Source organism: Stegodyphus dumicola, chromosome 9 (assembly GCF_044657685.1).
Source record: "Stegodyphus dumicola isolate Sdum_Otavi_A_Nest chromosome 9, ASM4465768v1".
In the NCBI taxonomy this organism is placed as follows: domain Eukaryota; kingdom Metazoa; phylum Arthropoda; class Arachnida; order Araneae; family Eresidae; genus Stegodyphus; species Stegodyphus dumicola.
Genome location: NC_140776.1, coordinates 28302800 through 28329817, shown reverse-complemented (window position 1 = coordinate 28329817; position 27018 = coordinate 28302800). Strand labels below are relative to the sequence as shown.

At 32.5% G+C, this 27018-nt stretch overlaps 1 protein-coding gene across 3 annotated transcripts in view; it reads right to left on the bottom strand.

Moving 5' to 3' along the window:
* LOC118189300 (mitogen-activated protein kinase-binding protein 1-like) overlaps window positions 1-27018 on the bottom strand; it is a 220758-nt gene that overhangs the window by 26502 nt on the left and 167238 nt on the right. For all 3 annotated transcript variants that reach the window (XM_085823312.1, XM_035359881.2, XM_035359882.2), the window contains 7 exons: window positions 11548-11649; window positions 11279-11441; window positions 10884-11040; window positions 9697-9767; window positions 8917-9000; window positions 8553-8752; window positions 8363-8463 (listed from right to left, as the gene is read on the bottom strand). In XM_085823312.1, coding sequence (XP_085679438.1) covers window positions 8363-8463; window positions 8553-8752; window positions 8917-9000; window positions 9697-9767; window positions 10884-11040; window positions 11279-11441; window positions 11548-11649 — 878 coding nt within the window. The remainder of the gene's footprint in view (window positions 1-8362; window positions 8464-8552; window positions 8753-8916; window positions 9001-9696; window positions 9768-10883; window positions 11041-11278; window positions 11442-11547; window positions 11650-27018) is intronic.

Sequence of the window (27018 nt, the reverse complement as noted above, 5' to 3'; positions counted from 1 at the left end):
ATCTCCTACACAATCTTTCATTTCAACAGAATTTTGGCAATGAAGTTACATTTTTATTCTATGAAATAATGGTACAAAAAACCGACTACTCTTTCCAGGTTGTTGCTCTCATTTAAAAATGAAAATCTCAAGGAAATACAATATGCATACCACCAATATAAATTTCCAGATCAATGAAGTATTAATACTTCATAAAGGGAACAAAATAACCATTTTTTACAGATACCACAATTTAATTTTTTTTACTCCAAAATATTTAGCTAGTTGGTTCAAAATATTTATTAAAACAGTTTGTTATTACTTCATGGGTCAAATTTTGAAATTTTACATAGTAAAATAAATTAGAATAAGCACTTACAGAACAAAAATGCGGTGAATGTCCACTATACCAATGTAAGAAATTATAATGATAATAATAAATCTTAATAAAAGCATACAATTAACATTTACTACATACTGTTTTAGAACTTAGATAATGAACATAATAAAGTACATTTGCAAATCTTGAAACTTAGACAGTAATGCTTACTTTGGTTATACAAAAAATTCTGCTGAGATTTGACAATATAAATTTAATCAGATCATTTTCATAAAGCAAGCTATAACAGAAATCATGTAAACGGAGACAATAAAATTTTTGCGCATTTATATGCATTTAGAATATACATTTTAGAAAGTACAAATTAATAGGGAATGTATTTATTAAAATATGCCATTTAAAGAAATAAAAAATACATTAAAAATTTCACCATTAAAACTGAAAGCTTAAGGAATTTATTGTGTGTATGACACCTTCAAATTCTTTATTAACCCGGGAGTGAGCGTGCGTGCTCTTTTGAGTTACACGAGCGCGCGCCCTGGGTCCAAAAGACGCAGCTTCTGTTTTTTGAAGAAAAAACTGTTACTCTTCAGGTAAAAGTTTTATATTTATGCCAAAATTTTATGACCAAACTTAAAAAATATGTAAACTATAAAAATTAAAAAAATTTAATTTCAATTTCTATAATATTCTATATGAAACACACTTTTTAAAAGAATAGAAAAACGTATTATATTAATAGAGAATTCATTAAGTATTCATTATATTATTATTATTAAGGTTATTCAGGTATTATTATTCAGGTTTATATACTGGCTTAAAGAACATCTTCCTCGGAAGGTTTCAAGTTTCTCATTAATTGTTATGAACTCACTAACAGTGTAATATTTCTGGCAGTTATTCACAAAATCTTCAAAAAAATCTCTTACAGGTGCAAGTTTATCTGATTCGTTCTTGACGACACAAGTTCCTATGTCATCAAAACGCAAACATCTTTATAAAAAAAAGAAAACATTTGTAGGATATACTTTTGTGGAAAATTTCCCAGCCGGTTCCATTTATTGCCCGCAGATTCCACACATTTACATGAGATGACATATATCACAAAAATATAAAAATGCGAATTTCAGTTAGAGTCGTGTTATGAGCATCTATCTCTCTTTGAAAGCTATCAGAAATAGATGCAATATAAATATTTGTATAACTGACGACTTTCAGCAACATTTGTTCACCTAATAAAAGTTATCACGATTCATTTGGAGTCTACACGTATTTTGCCTTACCGATTTTTCCAGGCAATTAAGTAGGTGTTCCAACATCAGCTTTAGACTTTATTTTTACCATTGTTTTTTTTTTTTTTTTGTCTTTTCCAATAAAGCAATAAATGTCCTTCTCATTTTCGTATTCAGAATGCATCTCAATTTCTAAATCAGTATCATGAGAACTAAAAAATTCATTATAACTTTCACCATCGGTTTCTTCAATGGAGTCTTCAACAGTTGATACATCAAATAATTTTTGCAAACATAACATTCCTTCCTTATAGAATAAATAATGTGACATGTTTGCAGTCTTCTGTGCTACCACAAATGAACTACCTTACAGCAATGCAAATAGGTGCGCTGGGTCTGGAAGACCCGATCCCATTAAAACAAAACTTCAAATAAAATTTCAGGCAAAAATCTTCAGAAACATAAAGAGCATGGCCTTGGAGGAGACTACACTGAACCACAACCACTTGGGAAAAATAGGGACATTTTCAGAAAGGTTTCTCTAATCGAGCGGGTTCAGTGAACCCAGCGAGCTCGTGGGTTAATACTCATAAATTTAATAATTAAAGCACTTTAATTTATCAAACTGTAACATTTGTAGATCATATATTTTACAGCTTTCATAAAATCACTTTGCAGGACCTTAAAAAACAGCATAATGAATGCCTAATGTCATGGAATTAGAAATCTCTTGTTCAGTACAAATAATACTCATAGACAAGCATACTGCTGATTTTATCTTTCAAGATATATTATCTCTTTGATATCCAGACTCTTCGCTAAGCAGTATCCTCAAAATACCCGGACCGCCCGAAATTTTTTTCTAGTTTCACAGCAATTTCCTCCCCTCCCCAGACATTAATGCAGAAAATAGGTGTGAAGATTTCCAATGACATCATTTGTACTTTCTAACAAAGATTCCATTAGCCTTTGACCCCGGTCTTTATAAAACTATTCTGAAGGTCAGATCAACAAGCCTTTCCGGCTTTGTTATGATCACGACTGAGATTTTATTTCCGTTATTTTTATAGGAAGGAATAAATTGTTTTAAAATAAATATAATCCTTAAATTTTTAAACTGCTCTTTTATTGCTGTTTAAAGCTTAAAAGCATACTGTACCACAAAAGAATCAACAACGAAGTGTTACGATCAAACAAAAGATAAAAAAAATCTCTTAGGACAAGCTGTCTGTGGTAAACTGATACAATGCATTTGGGTAAAGTGCACCTGCTACTGCATACCATTAGGGGGAGGGAGAAAAAGAAGATTACAATCTTGGCCGTTTTCGGGCGGTTTTGGTTGTTTCAATGTAGGGCAGTGTTGGGCGGATTGGATGTGAAGGTGTTAAATGCTAGATGATGGTATGTAAAGTTCTATTCCGGTATGCAAGGTGTCATATCATGAAAAACAAGCTAATAAATTAATGTAAATTTCAAAATTTATGGTCCATTTCTAATGCTTTTATTACAAAATTATAGATCTGAAATTTGGAATTGGAATGTTGATGATTCTGGATTTTGGAAATTTCCAGATTTTAGATCATCAATTTTAATTGAGTAAGATGACATGTAAAAATTACATTAAAAAATGCTCATTATTTTTATTTCTTTAGACCCTTCGCGCCGACTGTCACGTCTACGTGCCAGCAACGAACACACTCACCTCCCGGCCGACACACAGGCGTGCCAGAACATTTTCCCGTTCACTACCGACTGTCACGAATTTGTGCCAGTGTCCTGGAACGTTGTAAAAACTATAATTTCTGCCACAAGATGGCACTGTATGTCCATATGGTTTCAGATACATGTACATTAGACCTTCTACTCGAAATAAGAGAAGCATGACTCACATACACGTGTTTTTGATTATATAAACAAAAGAGGAAATAAATGTTTCCGAATGGCGTGATTTATGATGTCTCTTTAAATCTCACTTTATTCGCACGTGGTAGTTGTTTATTTAAGTAGAGAAGTTTTATTTGCGCTAAAGCGTTGGGTATTTCGGTTTGCAGTTCAATGTTTAGAAAATAATTAGATCTTGTTAGACGTGAATTCTTTCTGTTTTTACCGTTGCAATGTCGAAGCGTCGAAAATGTTTAACAGAGCATGAAATAGCAGAAATGATGCAAAATATTTCAAATATTGATTCTGAAATTCAGATATTCTGATATTGATTCTGAAAGATTAACTGAAAGACATTTTCCAAAACTTTGTTCAGAAGAGATGACGATGCTTTGTTTGTTCACATTCCCGGAAAAATCCTCCAAAACAGCAAATGAGTTATTACGAGTGCAAGGAATGTAACGTAGAAATGTGTGTAGATCCCCGTTTTCAAATTTTTCATACGAAAAGAGAATTTGAAGTAATATATTTAGTTTTCAGATGTATAATGTTAAAAGTCATAAAATGGTGAGTAATGAAAATAAAATGTGTAAAATATGCATTTAAACAAGAAATAAGGTAATTAAAGTATATAGTATAAAAATATCTATAAAGCATAAGCCATTTAAATACTCTATAGAGCATTATTAAACAATGCATTGATACTTCGGAAATTTCATAGATTTAGGCTTAGTAGCAAAAAAGCCAACGGCCCTGGACAGACGCTCGCGTAAGACACTGCCGGCCTCCGCGATAAGTGTGCGTTTGCACTACCCGGCTCGAAGGGGTTAAGAAAGAGGTATTTTTGCATAAAAAAGTTTCTTTTTGTAGTCATCACCATGTGAACTGAAGTTGAAATAGCGATATTTTTTTAATTTAAAATTCACATTACCACTATTAATTGACTGATGATTGAGGCACTGTCACTGCAATGTAATACTTGAGTTATATCATCTTAGCATTTCTGCCGATATTCCATTAAATGGAAAATTTTGCTTTTTCTTGTAATACACGAAAACCTTCAGTTTCACAGCTATCATTATTATGAAGAAATTGGTAGCTGACTGTAAATTATGCAAGTTATTAAAATATCTGTAGAAATGACTTCTCATGATCTTGTAATGTCCCACATAATCAAATTTTATATTAAAATATTCTAGAATTGTTGGATGGTCTTACATCGGCACCTGGATTTCAAATTCTACTTTATATCTGCATTTCAGCGCATACAAAATGTCGATAATGATAGGCTGATTGACAGATACACAGACTTATAAAAAGAACGAACAGAGATGATATCATTTATTAAAACTGTAATTTTGACAAGTACAAACTAAGGAAACTTTCACAAAAACAAAATAATAAGTTGCTAAAATTCAGAAAATTAACAGAAGAGCACAATTTGCAACGTTAATTGAACTTAAGTTCCTCACAATCTATATCCCGTTTTTGTTGTTATACCAACAAAAGAAAATCAGCACGAGCAACATCTCACCTCAAATTAATAGTATTGAGACTTTATTTATTGCTTAGGTCATACAGAAAAACACTATCCCCCAGCCACTCAAGGGGTAAATGTGTGCCGTGGCTGATATCAATACAGAATCAATCAATGTATTGTTATTGGGTCACAGTGTCATTCCCTAGCCAGCAGGTGTCTGAAAGTGACACAGAGGAATCTCAGTAATGGGGGGGGGCTTGCTTTTACAACATTCCTACTTTTTCTAAGTTTCTAGACTTTAGTTAAGTTTTTTAGGAGGGTTTAGGGTTTTTTTTTTAATGGTCTGGAGGTTCAGATATTAGAGCATTCTGGACATCCAGATTTGAGAATTTGTGCCACACTATTTTACAAAACATGCAGCAATACATAAAAAGCATACAACATTTTTAAATACTCAGTGCATCTAAATTCATGAGACAAACTTCTGGGTGGTAAGACACAGAAAAACAACATTTTTTGTAATATATTTTGTGTATAGACACAGCTGAAGCAGGAAGAATGTAGGGGTGCTTTCAAGTGTTCTTTACAAATAAGTGCCTTTAGAAACTCTATGAGTTATAATAGATTTCTTGTGATAGATCAATTTATGAAAGCTTGAGAAAGCGGGTGTGAAACTGATGCACAAACCTGGCAAGTCTGAGAGCAATTGTGGTTGCAAATGCTTTCCCACCACATGAATGCTATATAATAATAATTTCACATTTACACATCAGCTTTGTGAAATGAAAACATTCAAGGTGAAAAAGATGTGTAGATCATGCCATAAGAGTGAGAACTTCAGAAATGACTATGAAAGACCATGTTCTACATAAGTTTTAAGACATTAGGACATGAGCATGAGAACCATACTACAGTACAAATAGCTTTGAATGTACAATATTTACACCTCTACTATTTGCTTGCGCAGAATTCATACAGTGAGAACTGGGGATCACCTCATAATGCTGATTTCGCTCACTGATTTATACAGCACAAAGCAAGGCAGTTAGGCTTTCAAGCACATATGCTCCTCATGTACGATACCACTTTTGTTCATGGACAGCATATTCAATGTTCACAACTATAATATTTGGACAAACATGAATTTATTTGCTACACTGACAAATGCTGATTAGCAAAGATTTGCTGCCAATATTTTTTACTGGTATTGAGCTTTTCACTATGTTTTATCTCCCAAAAAATTAACTTGGCTTAATAAAATATTCTAAGAGAGATCTTAATAGAACTGCTACAGGATATTTCAGCAACTGTCCAGTGTCTTTTCAGCACAAAGGGATACTGTCCATTTTAACGCAGAGACTTGAGAACCAGCATGGATCTATAACCTGGATACTAATGTCAGCAAAGGCATCACGTTTTTTTTGTTTATGAAAATATTTGAAAACAATCTGTGTGTGAAACTTCCCTTAACTCTGAATGAAATCTGATCACCAGATTTTCTATGCTGCTGCTACTATCCACAAGACTTTTTATTGATGTCTTCTACAGGGCGTATCAAAAGGTCATTACCAAATTTAAAAAGCTGGTCTGTCATACTCTAACAAAGAAAATTTTATAAGAACCTGCATCTGAATATGCAAATGGCAACAGCTAGAGGGCAGTGTTCATAGACTTATGGAGAGTGGGAAGAATATCATTTCAGGCAAGGATATTGCAAGAGAATAATGAATCAGTTTACTAACCCAAAATTGGCTGATATGTATTGCATGTCGGTACGGATGTACCTTGAGCACTTCCTTTAACAGATGTCAGCCAAATCATGCTTTGTTTGGACAACTGCATTGCATATAGCATGAGGCAGGAGCTTTTCAAGTAAGTAGCCACATTGTTCGAGAACGCACTATACTCACACCTGTTGTACAGAAAGTTGTGCTGCGGGAATATGAGACAAACCTGCAAACATGTCTCCGAGCAAACAAATGCATTTTGCATGTACAGCCTTCCACCACCATGCACATACTACACAAGGACATGCTACACCCCTACCATGTCCAAACAGCACAGGCATTGCGTGATGCTGATTATCTCCAATACGTTGCATTCATACACTTAATTTGCACAAATGGGTCGGCAGCAAGATTTTGTTTTCTGATGAAGCCTCTTTTACACAGGGCAGTGTCTTGAACCTGCACAATATGCATGTGTGAGCAAATGAATACCCAAGGTATACACGTGCCCATGGAAGTAAACAATATTCAGGGTAGCCACTCAAACAGGAGAATGAAATTCCCTGACTTTTCCAGGTGTGTTTTAAGAAAATGCCAGTCTATCCATGTAATGCACATTGGCTGTGCTAAGAGTAAATTATGGTACCATTTGAAAACACAAAAAATTGCCAATTTCATATGACTTATATATATATATATAATCCCCAAAGCATTACTAGTATTATAACTATAATAGAAGTCGTTTTCTCCACTGAAGACAGAGATTAGAATCTGCGTAATCTGGATTTAAAAAAATGTCTTTTTTTTTCGCAGACATTTTGCAGTTAAAAGAAAGAAATAAATCTATTTAATGATATTTTTAAATAAATTAAGGTATTTTATATTTATTTAAAAGCATACCAAAGCAAAAAATATGTGCATTAAATTCCGTGATGGTATGTCATTATACTGCTAGAATTAGTTTCAGGATTATGCCAGAGAAAATTTCCTGAAATTTGAAAGTATCATTTACTAATACTAAATAAATTTAGGGGGAAGAAGCAACGTTAAATTATACGAATAACATTAAAATAAAGATAATTATTTAAAAATTTAATTATAAAAATCAACGATATTTTGGTTACATTAAATGGTTAGCCTAGGTGACTGATTACTATTTTTTTATTTCACTGCAAAATGACAAATAAGGCATTTGTTTAAAAGAAAAAAAGGTTTAAAAGATTTTGCGTTAAAATACTAGTATACACTACGGCCTTGGCATGATTTTGAAAACTGTCGCCAACACCAAAATGACCTGTTTAATGCTTATCATAATGTTGTTAAATCCCGTGTATACGGCACATGGAGGTTAAAATAGAATAGAGGCTATTCTCCATGGTACCCTATACTAGGATTAAACCAATTTTGTTTTATAAAAGAATAAGTATTTTCTTTAGTTCAACATGCACTGCACATGCGCGTCTCTCATTTCTCGAGGTTACTGGAAACCAAAGTTGCTGGAACTTGCTTTGCCGTTCTAAAAGACAATCTAGCTGCAAAAATTGGCTCTATGCCATCTGGCCAAATGATACTCAAGTGATACATAACTCGCCAAGAGAGTGATCGCTTCCAACGTCGGCACAAAACTTGCTTTGGGGTGGGGGGATCATCACATAAAATCAAAGTCCCATAAACTTTGAATACAATACATTGTTGCTAGCATATCAAAATCCTGAATACTTACCTGATGTATTTGCAATTGGTTTTTCATTTAAAAGCTTTTCATGCTTTGGTTTCTGGGAGGCTTTGATGTTATTTTCATTATTTGCACACACAAGGAAAGATCTACAATAAAATGTATTTCATTAAAAAATTTTCAATGAAATATTTACATATTTTCAAATGAGAAAATTAACAAAAGTATGAACACATACCCATCAGGAACATCAGATTCATCTTCAGATGCTGGGTAGTATACCATTTCACTTATTTCAGAATCGGATCTTTCATCTTCTGCATCTATTTCTTCTAATCTGATATTGCTACTAGAAGACAAAGGGCGTAATTTATCCCGTCTATTGTTCAAACTATTGAGACTTTTTATAGAGCTCCGTGTCGTGACTTTACTGATTTTCTACAATAAAAAAATATATGCTTTTGCAATTACTTAGTAATACATTTAATTTTCATTACATGTTGAGCAAGCTAAAAAAAACACAATAGTAATATAATATAATTTACAAATTTTGTTTAAAAGTAATGAATCATAAAACTTTTCTGAAAGGAAATAGAGCTCACCATTCTAGTTTCTTCCAATGAATTTCCATTTAAAATTTCTCTTACACTCTCTTCCGAAACTTCAAAGCAAGAGTTCTTTATTTCCTAGCAATATAGGAAGTTACAGTCAGCAAAGATATATTTAAAAAAAAGGATAATTACATAATATTCTTTGTAAAAAAATGACAAAAAGTATAAGCACTAGAAACTCATGTATATATCCTACAGAAACTACCAGAAAAATTGTACACAGTAGAATTTATTAAATTGCCATATGCTAATTTTGTACTGCATATATATAATGGACATACTGTGTTTCTAAAGTAAAACTTTTAAAATTTAAGCTTTTCTTTTTTTATACTAAGTCTTTAAGAACTCGATGAAGAAAAGTAGTAGAACGGTTTAATTCTGTGCAAAACCAAATTTGCAGTATTACACGCTAGCAAATGAAACACATTCTTTAGGAGATTTGTTTCCGAGATCTTAACTAGTCTTTCTAATAATAAAGTTATTGAAAAATTTCTAAAAATCAGAAAATAATTCTTCTAAGAAAATAAAATAATAAATAGTAAGTTGGCTATCAATATTGGGGGGAGAGGATACTAAAATAATATAAATTTTAAAACATGAGGCTGATTGAATAGATGAAATTGGTGTGTGTGTGTGTACATATATATATATATATATATATATCTTTTTTACCTGAAAGACCTTTCAAAACAGAAATATTAAGATTTTTGCATTAATAAGAAATATCATCTACAATACTTATTAAAATCTGAATGATAACTCTGAACTTACTGAGACATTGTTGAACTCATTATTACTGGAATCCTCCTTTTCTTGTTTGCTGCTAGAATTTTCAGATCCATCTAGTGTCAAAAAAGAAGTTTTAAAATTGCAATTATTTTAATGGATAGGCAGAAAGAAAGATATAATGTCGGATAATTTCGAGGTAGTTTAAAAAAAATCAAACAATTTTGCAATGAGGTACATAACATATGGCATTAAAAATCTTTTGTCAATTTACACTAATGCTGCAAATGTCCATAATGATCCGCTGGATATATTATAAATTAAATGTACTTCAAACATATTATTAGAAATTTGCATGCCTAAAAATTTGTCCAATAATTTAGAAACTTAACATCTAAATATTAGTTCCAGTATTAGTTTCTTAGAGACACAGTTGTGGAAACAATAATGTACGAATTACAAGAAGAAAAACACCAAATCTTGAAAGTTAAGCAATTTGCATACTTAAAAATTGATTAAAGAAAAAGAAAAGAAAAGAAAAAACTATTGACATTCTTTTATCAAAGCTCTGAGAATGAAAAAAAAAAAAAAAAAAAGAAAAAAAAAAAAAAAAGAAAAGTTTCTCATCTGCTGAATCTTTGATCATGTATTGAAAGCTACAAAGTAAATTTTGAGATTCACATAATATTACAATAGTGTTTCCAAACTGTCTACTTAAAACTAACCCTTTGTGTCAACTGCATTTAAAGCTGCCATATCTATATCAATGTAATTTTGAAATGCAGAAAAGGCTTCATTTTTTTGCTGTTTAGGGGAACACCTCCAAAGACATAAAATCAACAGAATGACATTAAAAGGTTTCCCATGCAAGTGAAAAATTCTTTTTCCAACTGTAAATATGTCAAATACTATACAGATGACAGCTGCATACATATTTCCAGCTATGGAACTATATTTACAGGATTAGAAATGCCTAGAAGTTAAAAGATTTTCAATTACACAATAAATTCTTGTCAGGAATCCTTTTTCCAAATTAATCAATCATCACAGTTCCTTCAACTTTCAATTATAGAGTTATAAATTAATATTTTAAAGAAAAATAGGAATTTATAGCACAAAAATTGTGTATTATTATTCACCCAAGAACAGCATAAAATGGATAATTAAAGCAAATATTATGAAACAATCATAACATAAAAATGAAATTATTAGAAGAAAACTTATTTAATTACCTGGAACATTAGGGAATGGAATGACAGAATCAGAGTCCAAGTAAGATCGAACTACTAAACCTTGTCCATCAATTCGCTGGGCCCATCTTCCACGAGGAGGTACAGGTGGTGGAAGATTTTGATTTATGCCTGGACTTTCTTGAAGTTTCTCCAACATCTAATTGTTTTACATACAATAAAAAACTGACCTTTTTAAGCAAAGAATCATCTACTTATATAAAAATGAAAAACTCTTTTTCATATAGAAATGAATTCATTATATTATAATATATAGTCTGCTAAATATAATTTAAGCAAACAAAACACTATAAAATGAAACAAAAACACATTTAAAGCCAATACGATATAATAAATAAAAAATAACAGAAAACTGTTGTTTCAAATGAGATTATAACCTGTTTTTTGGCCCAAAGTGGAAGCTGTCCAACACTAAAACGATATCCCGGAGGTGTAATTTCAATATGATTATTTTCATTGACTAGATCAGTTTCATCTGCATTCTTTTCCTCACTTGCTTCAAGCAACTGTAGAGGCTTTGTGACAGCAACAGTACTTTTTCTGGCAAAATAATAATAAAAAAATAATTACAAAGGGAAAACATGTATAAATCCTTGGCATTTTATAACTCAAAAATAAATTACTATACATTGATATTAATTTATACCTATTATCCTGCCATAAATTTGGTAATCCAATACCTTCACTGATTTGTTTATTCAGCATAGTTTGGGTAACATCAATTGGCAACCTCCAGAGAAATATACATCTACAAAACAAATTAGGAATGGATTACAATAAAATAATAGCAACTATTTAAACTCTTCAAATATGAAACACTAAAAAAATTTTATAAAAATTATTAAAAAAAGTATACCATGCTTGTCGATTATATTCAGCAGTTTTACATGCAAGTTAACTCAGCATTTCCTTAACTATTTCATACATAAGAAACAAGAATATTACATAAGATGGTGACCTTGACATGTTAAAAGGGTTCTAATGCAAGATTCTAGGGATAGATAATAAATTACGTTTAATGAATTTTAGGTTATGCATCAAAAATGCATATGGTTTTCAGATGGACATTTCAAGGAAGAGAAAAATATCTTATATTTGGGCCAGCATGGTTCATAATTAAACATATACTAATATGTTCATAAAATGTGACTACAGCTTTATGGCATAACTCAAAAATAAAATGTGACTACAGCTACAGCACTGGCTTTATGTATATAATCTAACCATGAATTTTTTCAAATTGAGGTAGAAAACTGTTAGAGAATATTTCAGCACTGGGAATAGAATAGTTTGAAAACACAAAATCTGATGCAAAAAGTCCAATTAGACAAATGTTCATCAAGCTTTTATAAAGAATATGCATTAAAAGTTATCCCAAGAAACTAATTTATTTTCTAAGATCTTTACAAACTTCACAACAAAATATACACTTTTCTGCACTTAACTTATTGAAGATATATATATATATGTAAGATAAAATTATATGAATCAGAATTATAATATAACTATAAACATTAATTCTTCCTCTCTATTCTAAAATCGTAATAACTTATCTGCATTGCGTCATTTCTAGATCACTCTATGGCCCGCGCAACTCGGATGACGTAATAATTAAGAACTGAAACTCTCCTTGTAAACCAAAACTTTTCTCTTCGCGTGCCTCCATCTTGCATAGCTACGCACTTCAGCTTTTGCCCTCTACTCTGCTAAGATGTAATTCCGCTGGCTTGCTTTCTATCTCAACAATATCAAAAATGTAAATCTTCTGTGGAAAGGCACGACTAGAGTGCCAAGTGATTGTGGCCACAAATACCAATTGGAAATAAAAATGGAATTAAAACTGCTTCGACTGCCAAGTTATTTAGATATTACCAAGTTAGCATTAGTAGCATACTACGCAATCAAAATCTTCTTCAATATGGGTCTAAGCACGCATCTACAGTGTTCCGTCTTTTTTCCTTGTGTTTTTATTATGACAATTAAGCCGGTAGGATAGTTTCCTGCAGCCTGAAACCTCAATGGAAAATTTAGTTCAGCTCTTCAAATCATCGTTTTGTTTACACAAAATCCAAGATAATGTGAAAGAAGTGAATCATCAAATTTGTTTTTTCAGTTGTGAAAGAAATGAATCATCAAATTTGTTTTTTCAGTGTTTAAAAAATAACAGATCATTCTTCTGCTGTGGTGTTTTGCGAGTGCTTCAAAAAAATAATCATGCGTAGTGTTTCCAGATTGAAAGTAATCTCTCGATAAATTGAGAAGTTCGAATGCTTAGTGAAAAGGAATATTGAATTTGCTTTGCCGATCTCTACAATATTTAGAAAAAAAGTGCTTTAAATCATCAGTGAATTACCGTTTAGGAATTAAGCATTACAGCGGGTTCAAGGTCGATCCGAGTTAGTGTTTGCAAGTATGTGCGACAGAAAATTATTTGCACTTCCGCTTTTTCAACAGCTCAAAAATTATTCTATTCGTGTGAATCTAGCTCAGGAACTAAATCATTTAATATGCTGAGAATTCTATAGTTTTCATTTCAATTTTGGTTAAAATTTCTGCAATTGGTTTTGAGAAAATCTGAAGTTCTTGTTCATTAATGTTTCTAATTTTTCATAATTATGTGTGAGCAAATTAAGTAACGAATTTTAAGCTATTTAAATTACTCATAGGGAAGGATATTAAGATAAGTTTTTATGTTTTTGAAATTTTGTTGAGAATTTTGAATACGAATTTTATAATTATTCTAAAAATTAAGTAGGTGTAAAAAATAAGTGAAATTATTACAGATACGTAATATGAAATTATGGTAAATGCATGTTAAAATTTATGGGTTATTGTGTGTTAAGTATAGTATGATGAGGGTGTACTGGTTCCTTCAACAGAGCCCTGTAATTACCTCTGTACAGTTGTTCCTTTTACCCTCTTCATGCAAGATAATGTTGGAGGCTCTCATTTTATGAATGCATGTAAATTTTTTATATTATTATTATATTTTTTTTATTATGGAATGTATTAGTGCAGTTCTCAAAGGCCAGTTACCTTAATGCAAGGAACGGAGGCCTTTTCAAGTAACTGCCTAGGCACCCTGGGCCACCAGTGCCTAGAACACACTGGTTAGCTCAAGAGGACAGCCCTATTGATGGATATGTTTGTTTAGAAGTATTGCGAGGCTTCCAGTTTGGTAAAATCAGGAGTTGTAAATGAAAGATGATAACGGTGAAAGAGTAAATTCTGAAAATCTTAATCCTATTATTTATGATGTTAAATTATAATTTATCAGTATGGATATAAGTATCATAAATATTTATGTGCATTACATTTAATTATAAGCAATGATTATGTAAAAGTTTATTTTGTGATATTCTGTGATATCAAGAACCTTCCCTGAAGAATTATGATTATGTGAATTCTCAAACAAAAAGACTTTTGGACTGGAATGCTGAAAAATTCAATAGCACTCTAAAAGTTAAAAATTTATTTAAAAAAAAATTGATCTTTATAAATTATACTTTACAGAAGAAAAATTTGGCGACTTATGTGTTTTTTTTTTTTTTTTTTTTCTTTACATTAACTCTACATCACATTATTGCTTTAACTCTTTCTCTTTAAAAAGGCTTCACTGTCGCTACGCTTTTTTCTTTTTGAAGGGGGGAATATGTAAGATAAAATTATATGAATCAGAATTATAATATAACTATAAACATTAATTCTTCCTCTCTATTCTAAAATCGTAATAACTTATCTGCATTGCATCATTTCTAGATCACTCTATGGCCCGCGCAACTCGGATGACGTAATAATTAAGAACTGAAACTCTCCTTGTAAACCAAAACTTTTCTCTTCGCGTGCCTCCATCTTGCATAGCTACGCAGTTCAGCTTTTGCCCTCTACTCTGCTAAGATGTAATTCCGCTGGCTTGCTTTCTATCTCAACAATATCAAAAATGTAAATCTTCTGTGGAAAGGCACGACTAGAGTGCCAAGTGATTGTGGCCACAAATACCAATTGGAAATAAAAATGGAATTAAAACTGCTTCGACTGCCAAGTTATTTAGATATTACCAAGTTAGCATTAGTAGCATACTACGCAATCAAAATCTTCTTCAATATGGGTCTAAGCACGCATCTACAGTGTTCCGTCTTTTTTCCTTGTGTTTTTATTATGACAATTAAGCCGGTAGGATAGTTTCCTGCAGCCTGAAACCTCAATGGAAAATTTAGTTCAGCTCTTCAAATCATCGTTTTGTTTACACAAAATCCAAGATAATGTGAAAGAAGTGAATCATCAAATTTGTTTTTTCAGTTGTGAAAGAAATGAATCATCAAATTTGTTTTTTCAGTGTTTAAAAAATAACAGATCATTCTTCTGCTGTGGTGTTTTGCGAGTGCTTCAAAAAAATAATCATGCGTAGTGTTTCCAGATTGAAAGTAATCTCTCGATAAATTGAGAAGTTCGAATGCTTAGTGAAAAGGAATATTGAATTTGCTTTGCCGATCTCTACAATATTTAGAAAAAAAGTGCTTTAAATCATCAGTGAATTACCGTTTAGGAATTAAGCATTACAGCGGGTTCAAGGTCGATCCGAGTTAGTGTTTGCAAGTATGTGCGACAGAAAATTATTTGCACTTCCGCTTTTTCAACAGCTCAAAAATTATTCTATTCGTGTGAATCTAGCTCAGGAACTAAATCATTTAATATGCTGAGAATTCTATAGTTTTCATTTCAATTTTGGTTAAAATTTCTGCAATTGGTTTTGAGAAAATCTGAAGTTCTTGTTCATTAATGTTTCTAATTTTTCATAATTATGTGTGAGCAAATTAAGTAACGAATTTTAAGCTATTTAAATTACTCATAGGGAAGGATATTAAGATAAGTTTTTATGTTTTTGAAATTTTGTTGAGAATTTTGAATACGAATTTTATAATTATTCTAAAAATTAAGTAGGTGTAAAAAATAAGTGAAATTATTACAGATACGTAATATGAAATTATGGTAAATGCATGTTAAAATTTATGGGTTATTGTGTGTTAAGTATAGTATGATGAGGGTGTACTGGTTCCTTCAACAGAGCCCTGTAATTACCTCTGTACAGTTGTTCCTTTTACCCTCTTCATGCAAGATAATGTTGGAGGCTCTCATTTTATGAATGCATGTAAATTTTTTATATTATTATTATATTTTTTTTATTATGGAATGTATTAGTGCAGTTCTCAAAGGCCAGTTACCTTAATGCAAGGAACGGAGGCCTTTTCAAGTAACTGCCTAGGCACCCTGGGCCACCAGTGCCTAGAACACACTGGTTAGCTCAAGAGGACAGCCCTATTGATGGATATGTTTGTTTAGAAGTATTGCGAGGCTTCCAGTTTGGTAAAATCAGGAGTTGTAAATGAAAGATGATAACGGTGAAAGAGTAAATTCTGAAAATCTTAATCCTATTATTTATGATGTTAAATTATAATTTATCAGTATGGATATAAGTATCATAAATATTTATGTGCATTACATTTAATTATAAGCAATGATTATGTAAAAGTTTATTTTGTGATATTCTGTGATATCAAGAACCTTCCCTGAAGAATTATGATTATGTGAATTCTCAAACAAAAAGACTTTTGGACTGGAATGCTGAAAAATTCAATAGGACTCTAAAAGTTAAAAATTTATTTAAAAAAAAATTGATCTTTATAAATTATACTTTACAGAAGAAAAATTTGGCGACTTATGTGTTTTTTTTTTTTTTTTTTCTTTACATTAACTCTACATTACATTATTGCTTTAACTCTTTCTCTTTAAAAAGGCTTCACTGTCGCTACGCTTTTTTCTTTTTGAAGGGGGGAATATGTAAGATAAAATTATATGAATCAGAATTATAATATAACTATAAACATTAATTCTTCCTCTCTATTCTAAAATCGTAATAACTTATCTGCATTGCGTCATTTCTAGATCACTCTATGGCCCGCGCAACTCGGATGACGTAATGATTAAGAACTGAAACTCTCCTTGTAAACCAAAACTTTTCTCTTCGCGTGCCTCCATCTTGCATAGCTACGCACTTCAGCTTTTGCCCTCTACTCTGCTAAGATGTAATTTCGCTGGCTTGCTTTCTATCTCAACAATATCAAAAATGTAAATCTTCTGTGGAAAGGCACGACTAGAGTGCCAAGTGATTGTGGCCACAAATACCAATTGGAAATAAAAATGGAATTAAAACTGCTTCGACTGCCAAGTTCTTTAGATATTACCAAGTTAGCATTAGTAGCATACTACGCAATCAAAATCTTCTTCAATATGGGATAACTACGCATCTACACTGCTCCGTCTTTTCCTTTTTGCTTTTATCATGACATATATATATATATATATATATTTTCCTCTGAGCATCCTACTCTAGGAATACAATATCAAAAGATAAATTTTAAAAACTATTCTACCACAAAAGTTTAAATTGTTCTTACAAAATTCTTACTTGATAAAATTCAGAATTAGAAGTGCGTGCCTACAAACAAGGGAACTAATGGAATAACTATTCTGTTTTTATTATCATTCAAAATGAAAGAACATTTTTCTTGCTTTCAGGTGAAAAACTTTAAACTCCTTTGGCAGTAATGTGAGATGAAACTTTTTCATAATTTTTGTCCCTAAAAAAACACTGACCTTTAAAGGGAAAAGTTACAATAGTGTGGGGGTAAGTGCATTAAATAAATCAGGGTTCGTACACATTTCCTTACATGAAAATTAAGGACTTTTAAGGACCATCAAAGAAAAAATTAAGGACCTATCAGCAAACAAAAAAACGAATAGAATAAAGCAATTATCCATACAACCGACTTCATGCTTGTAATTTCACTTTAAGAAACTAACAGAAGTGTGTATTCTGCACTATTATTAAATTCAATTTAATACTTCCCATAAAACAATTTTGAAAATTAAACTAACTCCCTACAAGTTATGAAGTAGATAACATTAAATTAGGAACATAACTTTTTGAAAAACATGTATAAGTAGTGTATTTTACACTAATAACAGTCACTATTTTAGAGATTTATTGATTATTATTTAACTTATTTGATATTTATTTAAACACAGTCAACTACTATTATAATCACAATGTAAGAATATTTTGCAGATTAAAATAACTGATTTGTAAACATACAATTTATTTCCTTGGTTTTTTGAAAGATACTAGAATAATAAACTGTACAATAAAAGATACAAAACATTTGTGCTTTTTTTAAATCTGAAATCTTTTCAGCTATTTTAACATCTAATTTATTTATGTCTATTTCCTGTTCTTTAACTATTCTTCTAAGTTCATTTGCTTTGATAAACAAATCAATCTTCCTGCTGGTCTCAGCTTCATCTGCTAAAGCATCTACTTCTTCATCATTAATATCTTTAATGTCCCTTTGAAGAAATTTTTTCTTCTGCTTCATATAATCAATTTCTTCCTCAATGATATTTCTTTTCCTCTTTGAATTTTCAGATTTAGTTAAAGATTTTTGTTCTTCTAAATACTGCATATATTTAGACCTTGCAGAAGCTGCTGCTGATCTCATTTCTTTATTAATTTCGATATTAAGAACACCTCCAGAAAATTTTATGTAATCAAATACTGTGCATTGAAAAATGTATGATGAGCCACTTAAATTTTCAATTTCAATTGCTTTATTTACAGAGAAGCCCCTTTCCACGGAGGCCTGCCCATGTGACAAGATAAGAATCATTTTCACTATTTTCCATACTTTTGAATAGTGAAAATCATGAAAGTAAGAAGTGAGAAATCTGTGAAGAGAAAGATTTTGAGGATCAAAAGTAGAAAATTCATGTAAATTTGTCTTAACTACTTTGTCTAGAAACTCTCCAAACTGCAGCAGAATTTCATCCCAATCATCTTGTAAAACACGTTTATTCTGCATTAATACCGTTAGAACTATTTTTATTTTGTTCTAGGCTTTTTCTGGACTTTTAACCATCAATCGCGGGTCTATACAAGATGCATTTCGAATAAGAGAATAATTTATTGGACATTTAGACATTAAGTGTTGTACTATTGTTAAGACACATTGTTGACCTTCTTGTTTCAATGGAAAACTTTCAGCTTGTGAAATGTCCTTCTTGTGGCATTTATCATTCATTAACTGCTCAGCAATGAATCCCAAATAAACTTTACTTTTATCATTATAACAATTTGGATCATTAAAATTAAATTTATAAAGATTTTCTGCTTTAGTTATTTTTGAATATTCTAGTTTCAAAATTTTAAAGTGCTGAAGGCAATCATTTACAAGTTTTAAGATATCTTCAGCAAAAAAGGGAATAAGTGGTTTATCACTTTGATAATATTCAAGGAAAGGCAATAATATTTTCGACAGAGAGAGAAAAAAATTTAATTTTATAAGAAATGTTTTATCTTTAGTAGCCTCCAAAATATTTGAGAAGGATTTCGATGAATTTTTTTTAAACTTCTTTACAGTAGCAAGTCATACTGTAAATTCTTTACAGTAGCAAGTCATACCATATTTCAATGGCTCTGTCAACTGCTGGGACATTTTGCAACCATCGGTAAAAGCAGAACTTCACAGGTAGCTTTTTTAAGCCAGATATACTTAAAAAATCTTCACGTCTTGCAGGAGAATCTTTAAAAATCCAATATAAGGAGGATAAGAATGATGGAATGTCCCAGCCAGTGGATGACATCCCATGCTTGAAAGCATTGTTATGAATGTGTAAACTGCATGCCCCTAATGTCAGGCATTGAATGTTATATTCCTTTGTCAAGTCCTGTTGCAATAAATCATAAAATTTCCAGTTTACTGCAGGACCATCCATCGATATTTGTAAGCGTTATGACAAGTCCAGTTTTTCAACACATTCATAATATTTGGATAAAATAATTTCACTTGTTGCATGCCCTATAAATGCAGAAGTAAGGTACTGAGTTCTGACCTTATTTCCGTGATGCCAGTACCTCACATGAATATCTAGTTGCTTCTTTTGATTTGTCAGATTAAGAGTCTCATCAAATAGTAATGTAAAATCTCAGCATTACAATTTAATTTACAATTAAATTTTACAATGCTTTAGTATAACAAAGTTTTAAAATAAGGGCGAAGACCAAAATAACAGATATAAGCACATTTCTTTTCACCACATGAAAACTGTTTTGCAATGGAACTATCCAGGAACATTTTAGTGAATAATGGCCCAGTATCATCGCACGATTTAAAAGAATAGTGGCTTTTGATGCATTTAAAAGTCCACAATATTTCTGCATCTGTAACTTCAGATTTGGATTGGATTGGATTATTTAATAATGGCAAAGCACACGAGGGCTATCTGCCTAAAGGGAGGGATGCCTTCGTGGAGGACTTTCTAAGGGAAACTGGCTCGTATATACGTTACACATGGGGAAGAACCACGAAAACGCTCATGCAGCCAGCCCGTTCGCGGGATTCGAACCTCGGACCGAACTACCAGTGTTCAGCGTCTTTACCGCTCAGGCGCTGGTGGGCCCAACTTCAGATTTGAAAAGAAAAGAATTGATTTTATTATTTTCTACACTTATTGATGTTGAATTAGCAGTTACATCTTTTCCTGAAGTAGATGGTTCTTCTAACTTGACAAAATTAATGATACTGTTAGAAGAAACTCTGCAGTTGAGAAGGGAGAGATGTTTTGCACCCAAAAAGGGCATTACATGCAAGGCATTAGTAAAATTAAGTATCGCATATATATGTATATAATGTATGTATATATATATATATATATATATATATATATATAATAAGAAATGTATACTGAAAATATACATTTTTTACTATATATATATATACAGTACAAAGTCCGAGACCCGGACATTGAATATCTGGAATGATCTAAAATCCGGACCTCAAAGCCACCACCAACTAATTTTTTAGGGCTTTTTTTGGAGGGAAGGGGTATGCTTTACGTATGCGCATTAGATTTTTTCCTCATCATAAAAAAACATGCTGGAAATCCCGATTCTTAATCTCAGTTTGGCGCTAAATAAAATATCTCATTATTGAAGAAATAATTATTTTAGCATAAAGTTGTGTGATTAGTAACTTTGACTCAATAGCTGCGTATCTGCTTGGCATAATCACAAACTGAAACATTTGTTAATTTTACACCAACTAATATTTTATATCCTTGATGCCGAAATCGTGAATCATTATTTATTGTATTTTGCTTTCATCACCGCATGTTTATCAACGGATGACAACTTGAGTGATGACTCATGCAGCGATGCCAAATAACAGAGTATTATCCGATTACAGATTTAAGTTTAATGTGCTAAAATGTTGACAAGGGGAGATTTAACAGAAATTTCTTTCTTTATGCTAAAAATAGATTTTGTTAATGATACTCATAGGACAAACGATTATATTTAGTGCTTTTTGAATTAAGAATAACTGATTTGTTATTCACATAAAGCCAGAACCAGCACCAGAGCTCGCATGGCCGCACCAGGCGGCACAATTTAGGGAAGTTAAACAGAAGTTTTTCATTGCGATGACAATGCCCCAATCATCAATCAATTAACGGAGGGCGAAATCTGTAGTATGGTTCTAAATCCAGAAAATACAGCTACAGATAGTGAAGAAAGTTACAGAGAGGTTACTAAACGAGAAAAAATTTTGATTGACAAGTTATTCGGAATTCTCGACACAGCAATTACAATGGAACTTAATAACTGAACAAGAAATTATATGTCTATAGTATTAGTCTAAAGTATTAGCAGAGAAAACAAATCAAACAACTCGCATTGAAAGAAATGTTTAATAAAGTAAACATATAAATATTATTAAGTTCTTTTTTTTTGTAAATTTTGATACCCTTTAAATCATAAATGCTTCATTATTTCATAAATCACAATTTCATATTTTCAATTTTATAATTTTTACGTGCCATCTTAGTAGATTTAAAATGATCTAATATCCGGAAAAATCTCAAATCTGGGATCGCCGAAGTCCCGACGAGTCCAGACCTCGGACTTTGTACTGTATAAATATATAAATATTCCGTATTATATATATATATATATATATATATATATATATATATATATATATATAATCTGGAATGTATATTTTCAGTTAAACTTCTACACAATAACTTTAGTAATTCATGAAAGTTAATTTTGCGTCTAGGAAAATTAGTTTCAATTAGTTGTTTTCAGCTTTAAAAATATTACAAATTTTTTAATTAGTTAGTTGTTTTCAACTAATAATTGTATTGCCATTAGCAAAAATAATGCATTACTATTAACAGCATAGGATTAAACCAAATACTTACTGTAATTTCCGGAAGAAAGGCTGCATCAGCGTAAATGTCGCACTCGAGAAAAATGGCGGGAAAAAAAATTAAAATTACACAGAAACGCCGCAATAGATTAAATTGCGTGTGACATCATCGTGGGCCGTATAGATGCAAAAACTCAACCTAGGTCCTGATATATGGCATACCAGTTAAGAAAAATGCATGAAATGAAACCATAACTCAAAAATAAATTAAAGGTAAGAAATGTATAGCTTTTGTGCCGTTTAGAGACATTTTCAAAAATTTTCCGCTCTCTTCTTACTTAAAAACTATCCAACAAGTACTTGTACCCAAAATGATGGGATCTGTATTTGGGAGAATGCCAAGAAAAATCCATTCATGCTGAAGGGGAAATACGTCAGAGTTCGTTATTGCGAGGCAGGTGGAGTCGTGTCCGCCTTTGAAAAAAATTGCAGAAAAGGCAGGCGTGGGGAGAGGATGGGTCCTGGAAGATTCATCGAATCACAGAGGAGAGAGACTATTCAAACTGATGAGAATGTTGATTTGAAAGGGGGAAGAATGTTATTGTTCTGAGATCTCGTTTAGGGTGAATAAGGCATGTAGGTTCGTTCAAGGGAAAGAATGTAAACAAAATAACATTCGCAAAAAGCAACTGAGTGGTCTTTTGTGTGGGAACAGCACTAGTCTATGCACAATGACAAGGCCATCCAAACTATGTACAATGACCATCATACGAAATATTTTATTTTCAGTGCACCTAAACGCCGCATGGGTAGAAACGCCGCACCCGCTGAAAATTTAAGTTTTAAACACGTAAACGCCGCGGCGTTTCTTCCGGAAATTACGGTAATTGTCTATTGAAGCTTCAAAACATATTTCCGAACTTCACTTTTTCTTGGATAGCATTACCGAATTTGCCCTTGGCGACCTAAAATCGAAATGGAGCCAACAGATTTCGCGCGAAATCGATAACAGACCATCTGCAGAAATAAACTCATAATCCCGATATCCCATACATATAGTACGTGCAAAAGAGAAGAAACTTCGTAGAAGGTGATAAAAAATTAATTTATGGCTTAATTGAAACAAACACAGAAATTAAGCTAAGCAAAACCATGTAAAAACAAATTGAAATGATAAAACGAAACTTAATTTTCATGTGAATTTTCAGCGCTGACTCTCCCATTCTAGAAATTTCAATTTTTTTCAGACAAAGACCACATTTAACTTTATAAGGATTGTCATCCATCAATATCCAGTCTTTGTAGTCAGCTTGATGAGGCCACAGTTTATTGAAAATGCACTTTCCAGGCATCTCGTTCCTATTGGCGTCGGAAGGGTTGTGGCCTTCCAGGTTCGAACTGCTCTAATTTTGGCAAATATTTTCACAATCCCCCCCTTTTTTTTCTCGAGCACCTTCATCATCACTTTCGCCTCTTAAAGAACTTCTGGCTTCACGCTTTCGTCACAATCTGCCGAAATTTATGGATAACATCTGTTTCGAAAGATTGAGTGAATAGCCAATCAGACACCGATACTTTCGTTCGGGTAGCTAATGTTTTTTTTTTTATCGTTTGCAACGCAAATCCGCCAACAGATTGGTTAAGAGCCGTGTAATTTTAATTCCATATTCATGAGAAATCGCAATTCTCACTGAGAATGGCAATCATTAGAAATGATACGAAATGTCAAATGAGCAAATTTAAGGACCGTTTATTCATTTTGGCCAAAATTAAGGACTTTTAAGGACCAAAAATCATTTTTGAAAAAATTAAGGACTTTTAAGGACCGTACGAACCCTGATAAATAAAGACTTTTCACAGAAAATGGGGGGGGGGGGAATTCTATGGTTGATTAAACATGCAGTTCCTATCCTCACACTGAAAATCTCTTCAGTTGAACTGCATTTTTATCCCCCAATGCAACATCTATATCACAGTCCTTAGACAAAGATTATTACTTAGAATTTCAAACATTTCTATTACAACAGACTTCAGAAGGTTATTAAGAATATAGATAACAATGTCAAAATTACAGTGCAAGGTATTTGATGCATAAGGTTATTACGATTTAAGTCTCTAATATAATTTCTCCTTTCTGCATTTCTCACTAGAATACAAATTAGATTTGTATTTATTTAAGATGAGGAATTTGAATCTTAAAGTTAATAGTTTTGGGCACCTGCATCTTGCTATCAGTTATTCTTGCCAACTTTTTTAAAAGTGATATTATGGCTTTAGCATTCTGATAGCCAATGTTTTAAAAAATGCAGCAGTAAAATTCTGAGATACCTTAATTTAGTATATTTTACATGTAACTTTAGACTACATTTGAATTTAACTTTTATTAATTTAAATATCCACAAGCAGTGGAAGTTTCCCCTGCAGCACAAGTTGTGCATGGTCTGTTCAACTTTAGACTACATAAATTTTCAACCTTCTTCAGTATTTTGTGAATTGTTTAAGATGTCGTTATAACTCTAGTAGGATCTGCAAGATTTTAGCTTCCAGTTACAAGAAAACCTTGCAGATGCTATATAAATAATAAATTATGCTTGGCATTCTAGAATTCCTCATATGAAACTACTTTCCTATGTATGGAATTTTCCAATGAGGTACAGAAAACAATTTTAGAAAATTTAGATCTAGAATTTAAATAATACTTGACCACTAACATTATATGAATTATGGTTGAAGATTTACATACAATACAGTTTTCTGAATATTAAAACTTTCCTGATGAAGAAAACAGCCTGGAAGCTGAATTTAACATTATCATCCACAAAGAAGACATTTATAAAATTTTTTGATTTCTCAGAAATCAAAATGGCATAAAAGCAGCTTTAGACATTTAAGAAGTACTGAAGACAATTTATGTTCATTGAAAAAACACAAACAACTTATAAATAACTTGTTTAAAGAAATTGCAAATCCTTTGGAAATATTACTTTTAGCCTCATATTCTACACTTAAAATTCTTCCAGTTTGTTATGTAATTTACTTTTTATTTTCATTTTCTACAACTTTACTGTTTTTACATTTATGTTTTATACAGTTCTATAATTATCAAATTGCCTGTGGGTGAGGGAACTTCATATTGAACATATTATTTCTCCTTAAACAAAATTGATTTTAATCATGGCAAAGTATGCAAACACTTAAGGGAAGTGCTGCCTTCATGAAGGCCTTTTAAACGGAAATTTGCGCAATTTCATGTTACACACGGAGACAACTACAAAACCTGCTAAGCAGCCAGCCTGTTCACTGAGATTTGACCCAGATAGGCAATAAACAAATTTGAAGCTTTATATATGCATGTATATGTGAGATATATACACTCAAGAGCCAAAATATTATGACCAGCCCTACATTTTGCGATGAACGCGCCTGGATGACATGGAAGGCACATCATCATGTGGAAGTGGTACTTAACTGCTGCTGGAGAGTCTGAAGAATCATTCTTTCACTTACTTTTGTATGTGATGGAAAAGGCTACAGATCTAAGCGACTTTGAGAGGGCAGATTGTAATGGCTCGAAGGCTCGGAACAAGTATTTCCGAAACTGCACGACTCGTGGGTTGTTTGCGATCTACAGTTGTTAGTACGTATGAAAAGTAGATGAATGATGGTGAAACCAGCAGTAGACGACATGGTGTTGGACGTCCACACGCTATCAAAGAAAATGGTCGTCGGAGACTGTCTCACATGGTGAAACAAAACCAGAGCCAGACAGTGGCTCAGCTGACAGCCAAATACAATGCAGGGCCATGTAGAAAAGTATCGGAGCACACTGTTCCCACTCGGGGGCCTTTGCTAACCAAGCATCATCGCCAACTGCGCCTGCGCTGGGCCCGGAAACATCGCAACTGGTCCATGGATCAGTGGGAGAGAGTTGCCTGGTCAGATGAATCACAGTTTGTCATTCATCATGCCGATGGCTGTGTCAGGATACGCCGTCTTCCAGGCGAACAGTTGCTCCCTCAATGCACAGTAGGTCATACACAGGTCGGTGGTAGCGGTATTATGCTCTGAGGGACGTTCTCTTGGGCGTCTCTGTGACCCATGGTTGTGGTAGAGCAGACCATGAATGCTACAGGGTATCTGAACATCATTGCGGACCAGTTGCACCCTTACATGGCCTCTGTTTTTCCAGCTGGAAATGGAATGTTCCAACAGGACAACACTGCGTGTCACAAGGCTACAATTGTGTTGGAGTGGTTCCAGGAACATGATACTGATTTCCAGTTAATGTCCTGGCTGCCTAACTCACCGGATCTGAATCCGATAGAACACATTAGGGATGACATGGGAGGCAGCTCAGAGGTCAAAGACCACCAATTCGCAATATCTCAGATTTGCATGACCGTTGCTACAACATCTGGTACAATCTGTCTCCGGCCATCTATCAAGGACTTGTGGCATCCATGCCAAGGCGGGTTGAAGCTGTGTTGCGCGCTAAAAATAGACCAACTCGTTATTGACAGGTGGTCATAATGTTTTGGCTCTTGAGTGTATATATGTGTGTGTGTGCAAAGCATAAACATAAAATATGAGACAAAATTATTGAACTTTACCAATTGGCAATAGAACCTTAAATTCATAATTTTTAATTAAACACATCATCACATCAAGGTGATTTGCACCATTTTGTGTCACTCTTCAACATTCTACAACACTTTCTCTGCACTGCTAAATCTTTAGCCCAATCACTGCTCAAAATTAACATTAACACTTGAGTAATAAATATTACTGAAATTATTATGCATGACTTTTTCACTTGCTCTGCCAAGGACAATCACATTTCTTCATTAACTTGC